We start from the raw sequence: 5,408 nt of genomic DNA, 5'->3' as shown, positions 1-5,408 counted from the left end.
GCACGCGGCCTCAGCCAGTTCCCGGGCAAACTCCTTGTCAAGCTCTTGACTTTGGGTAGGAGGTCTGTAGTAGACTCCCACCGTTGTGTCCCCTGTGCCGTGTTCCCCACAGATTTTAACCCAGAGGGTCTCCAGTCGTCCACCCTGGTCGCCAACATCAGCTTGCAGGGACACGTAGCTTTCCCAAGCATAGAGAGCTACCCCCCTGCCTCTTTCATCTACACGATCCCTCCTGTACAGTGTATAGCCATCTATACCCATGGTCCAGTCATGGGTGGAATCCCACCAGGTCTCCGTTATCCCTATGGCGTCATAATTATTTGCATTAAGCGGGAGGACGAGCTCCTCCTGCTTATTCCCCAAGCTCCTGGCATTTGTGTATAGGCAGGAAAGTTTCTCCTTGGGGGCTCTTGCCTTACCCACAGATTGTACCAGGGCTGGGGCAGGGGTGGGCTCCCTTAAGTGCCTTGGCCTGCTGGCTTTGCAAAGGTTGCTCAGCAGGCCAGCAGTGGCGGTAGTCCCCCCATCCCCCAACAGGCTTAGTTTAAACCCCGGTGGAGCAGGTCAGCCAGTCTGGCTGAGAAGAGCCTCCTCCCCAGCGGAGAGAGGTGGAGGCCATCTCTTCCCAGTAGCTTGCTGCCTCTCTCTCCAAAGAGCAGGCTGGAGTCATGGAAGCCAAAGCCTTCCCAATGACACCAGCGCCGCAGTCTTTGGTTAACTACCTGGATTCTCCTCTCCCTCCTCAGCCCATACCCCAAGACTGGGAGGACTAAAGAGAACACCACCTGTGCCCCTCATCCCTATTGAAAACTAAGGCAAAATCTTAATTTAGTACTTGGGCTGTACTCCTCACTTAACCTTGTCCTGGTTAACACTGTTTTGTTATTACGCTGCTGATCTATTACAGAACATACTTATTTAAAATCGCGCAATGCTCGGTTATAGCATTGTTTGGCTGTCGCCTACTAGTAGGTAACTACTGTGATATAATTGGATTTACTTAACATTGTTTTGCTTATAGTCGCATTTTTCAAGAACATAACTACGACATTAAGCGAGGAGTATCTGTATACAGACAACCCCTGCTTAGCACTCTTAATTAGTTCCGGAAAAATCAAGCACTAAGCAAAACAGCATTAAGTGAAACCAATTTTCCCATAGGAATGAATGTAAATAGAGATCATTTGTTCCTGAAGATCTCCACTCAACTGCAGGACAAAAATAAGCCCTGAACCAACTCTGAAAGACTGACATGGTCACCCAGGCCTTCTTGTTAGACTTCCAAATGACTGGCAGACTGCTTTTAAGATATCCCTTGAGAGCCCTGGAGTTTTCTGAGTGGTATACAAGCAATGGTTTCAATTTAAAATCCCCTGTAGCATTACCATCAAGCAATAAAATAAGTCGATCCTTGGACACCTTGAAACCTGGAATCAACTTCTCCTCTCTGGAAATGTAGGTCCTAGAAGGCATCCTCTTCCAGAAGAGGCCTGTCTCATCAGCACTGAAGACTTGTTGAAGCATATAAACCCCCTCCTCAATAATTTCCACAAGCTTATTTCTACAGCTGGAAGTTGCTTGGGTGTCAGCACTAACAGTCTCCCTCTGAATAAAACCATTATGCAAGCTGCTGCGCCTCTTAAATCTTTCAAACCACCCCTTACTTGCATAAAAAGGATCAGCAGCAGACCCCTTGGGCACATTTTTCTGTAAACCATCATGCAGACTCTTGGCCACCTTCTGAATAAGCAGCATACTCAAGGGCTTATGGCATTGAGTTGTATCCTCAATCCACACACTTAGCTTCTCCATTTCTAACATAATTGGAGCCCTACGCTTACTGGGTTTCAAAGCATTCAAAGGAGTTGCAAATCTATCACATTCTTTTATTTTGTCTTAAATTTTCAAGATGGTCTTAACAGCTGACCCAGCCAAATTCAACGCTCTACAGACCTCATTCTGGCATTCCCCTGCTTCTATTTGCTTCAAGACATCCAATTTAAGCTCCAGCATTATGCTTTTGCGCTGTTTTTTCTCAGCACTTGTATTCTCAGAGTCAGTTGCATGTCTCTGACTCATGGCACAACTCAAAAAACAAAGCAAGATGGTGACACAAGCAACAAAAGAGCATGAAAGAGCACAGAGCACAAAGTTTTTGACAAAGCAAGATGGTGATGAGGCTGTGCACCGCCAATGCTCCCTGCCCAATACATGAGTGTTATAGCAAAACCCATGAGCGCCAAGTGAAACCAGGCATCAAAGTGAAATGAGCGCTATAGCAAAATAGCACTAAGCGAAACAGTGTTAAGCAGGGGTTGCCTGTATACTTTAACTTTAATTACTAATACACCCTCACTACACAACAGCCCCACATTTTCCTTCATGATTTTCTTTTTAATTATGTGGCTGAAGAACCTTTTGCTATTGGTTGTAATTTCCTTTACAAGGTCTAACTCAGTATGACTTTTAGAACTTCTCACTTTATTGCTATATCTCCTAACCTCAAAGATTAACGTCACTTAAGTAGCAAAACCAAGTACAAAGAACATTCATGCAGCATTTCCAGTCTTCCATACTATCCCATACAGTTTACATACATTATGTATGTATGTATGTATGTACGTACGTACACTGTTCTATGGAATAAAGAGACCTGACATAAAGGAGACTAAACAATTCTCATTCTCTCAACAGAATTCATTTGAGACAAATTTCTGCCATCTGATGTTCTCTCACTTTTGTATAAACCAGGAGTGGCAGTCACGATGAATTACAGCTTTTTATTTTATAGCTACATATTAGCAACAAACAAATTTAAAGCTTCAAGCAAGAGCTGCTGCATCCAGTCCTGTGGTCTGTGTCAAGGCAATTTTAACTTCTTAGCAACTCCTTGCAGACTGCACAAGCAGGGGCCACATATTGGGGGAGTTGCAAGCTCACCCCACACCACGTAAGTAGGCAGCTCTTTTCACCACCACTGAACTGCACATGTGGGCTGCCTCTCCCCACTAACCCACCTGCTCATCTATTTGGCCACGGGCTCCCCTAGCACTACAGCCTGCATTGCACTTAGCCATACTGCTCTTCTCCTGTCTCTGAGACAGGGGCAGGAGGTAGAAGCCAAAGAAGGGAGAGGGAGCCTGAAGACCCTGGCTCTTGCTGCTGCTGCCCAAAGACCAGGGTAGTAGTGGCCAAGGGGAGTCCATGGGCAGCAGATTAACTCCTTGCAGACTGCACACAGCCCATGAGCCACCAGTTGGATAACCCTCCTCTGTGCCACTCAAGAGATCAGACTAGATCAGGGATTATCAAATGGGGTATGCATACCCCCAGGGGTACTTAAAAAGGGGCTAGGGGGTACGTATGGGTGAGCAGGGGTGGAGCGCCACCGCACACCACCCCGCACCACCGCCTCCCAGGAGCAGGGCCGGGGGGACAGGGGGGTAGTGGCTCCCCTCTGCAGGCCGCACAGGCAATGCCTGGACAGTCAGACACAGTGGGGAGGAACTCGCACATGGCAGCTGCCACTGCCATCCACCACCCTATGCTCACGCTGTGTGTAGCCCTCCCCGTATCCAGCTGCCACCACCCAGAAGGGGCACACTCCTTAAAAAAAGGTTGAAAACCCCTGGACTACATCACATGTGCCCATGCCATGGCTTGCAAGCCACAAAGAGTTCTTGGAGAATTTAATGCAACTCCTCAAGAAAAAGAAGCAGCTAAATAAAAACCTTTTCTTTTCCCTCTCTGTCTGTTTATTACTTCCTACATGTGATTTGCTTCAAAAAAAAATAACGATGCATTAGTATAGACCTGGGCTCCGGCAAGCCAGTCATCGACTCCAGACATTCAGCATAAAAAACGTTTATGTGCCTGCAGTTCTCGGCTACGGCTAAAAAGGCTGGGAAGTTTGGTCCTGCCTGGCCTGGACAATAGCATCGCCCGACAGCTTCACGGAGCCAACACACCACGCACCCAGCACTTGGCTATTTGGACGTTTGGTCACACCCTCGGGTCCGGGCCCGCCGCCAGGCCCCGCTCTCCTGCCACCGCCACCAGGAGCCCACGCGGCCCCGCTCCACGGCCCAGACGCTCCGCGCGCACGAGGCGGGGTGAAGGGGGGAGTTGGATCACGGGCGGGGCAGGGGCCACACGCGCTGCCACCCCACACCTCGGCTTTTTTTTTTTTTTACCTGAATTTACCGCCAACGGCGCCGCCATCTTCGAAACCGACTTCCCGCGACCCCACGCAGAGAGGCCCAGAAATAGTGCGGGGTGTCCATCGCAGTGCCTGATTAAAAAGCCCCACCTTTTGCCCCCAGTGCAGGGTCTAAAACCGGGGCGCAGCTTCGTTCACACGCTACTGTGTCCACTCGCGGTGAAATTCACAACACTTTGCGCTATTCAGCGTCACGCGCCGCTTTCAGACAGGCAGGGTTGCCCTCGAGTTCTTGGGTGCCTCAGGGCCCGAGCGCGGGAGATGCTGGGAGTTGTAGTTCATGCCTGGACTGCAGAGATGCCTAAACCCACGGGCCAGAATCCCCACGTGCCACTGGGCGCCTCAACCAAGGAAAGGCTGAAAGGGTGAACGGGAAGCTGGTTCCCTGCGGGAGCCCAAGCATTACCCATTGGGCCACGTGTTTTAGCGGTCCTACTCCCAGAGTGGCTTGATCCGGGTGACAACGAGGCAGCATGGACACATCAGTCAGCATCATTAATCACATCTCCTGTTCTGGCCATTAACAACGGTGGTTATGCATTTCCAAAAACCATTGGAATAGAAACCAGACATTAAAAACAAACACTGCTGCAAATAAGTTGATCTTGTGGCTTATTGAGTCCCATGTTTTGGTAAAAGATGTGATTGTCATTTGTAACTGCTTGTAGGGGTGCAGGTCGTAGCCACGTTGGTCTAAGGACATAGGCAGACAAGTTCTTTGGGTAAATCCGGTATCTTTTATTAGAGTTTTATTTGATAAAAGATATCGGATTTACCCAAAGCACCTCGTCTGCCTGTGTAATTGCTTGTGTGCTTTTTGGGTGGTGGCATGTATTTCAGGTCAATGCTTTCTTTGTATTAACGTGCCTCAAACTTGTTAATAAAATGCTTGTTCAGGTGATAACAAAGAACTAACAAAATTAAACACGTATAAATGTCTACAGGATCAGGGCCATAGGTGGAACAATTTTTTCTGTATTTTATCATTCTGATATATTCAAAATAACATATCAATTTATTCCTGTTAACTTTAATTCCCTCCCTCCCTTTTTCCAGATCTTAATGACAAATATGCCTGTTTTTATGCCTCCCTCCTAGTGAAAATTAGTGAAAGGTTTTTCCATAAGGGTTTGTGCATTCATGTCACTAGCACCTGAAGTTAGTTGAAAACATTTGGGGGGGGGGGGGT

General features: G+C 48.0%; 1 protein-coding gene across 1 annotated transcript in view; it reads right to left on the bottom strand.

Annotated features, from left to right (window-relative positions):
• NUP205 (nucleoporin 205) overlaps window positions 1-4,294 on the bottom strand; it is a 91,899-nt gene extending 87,605 nt beyond the window's left edge. Inside the window, exon 1 of the mRNA XM_019514991.1 lies at window positions 4,194-4,294. Coding sequence (XP_019370536.1) covers window positions 4,194-4,221 — 28 coding nt within the window. The 5' untranslated portion in view covers window positions 4,222-4,294. The remainder of the gene's footprint in view (window positions 1-4,193) is intronic.
• Between the last annotated feature and the right edge of the window lie 1,114 nt (window positions 4,295-5,408).

Source organism: Gavialis gangeticus, unplaced genomic scaffold (genome assembly GCF_001723915.1).
Source record: "Gavialis gangeticus isolate Ggan-Ray unplaced genomic scaffold, GavGan_comp1, whole genome shotgun sequence".
Taxonomy (NCBI): domain Eukaryota; kingdom Metazoa; phylum Chordata; order Crocodylia; family Gavialidae; genus Gavialis; species Gavialis gangeticus.
This window is presented reverse-complemented; position numbering and strand designations above follow the sequence as displayed.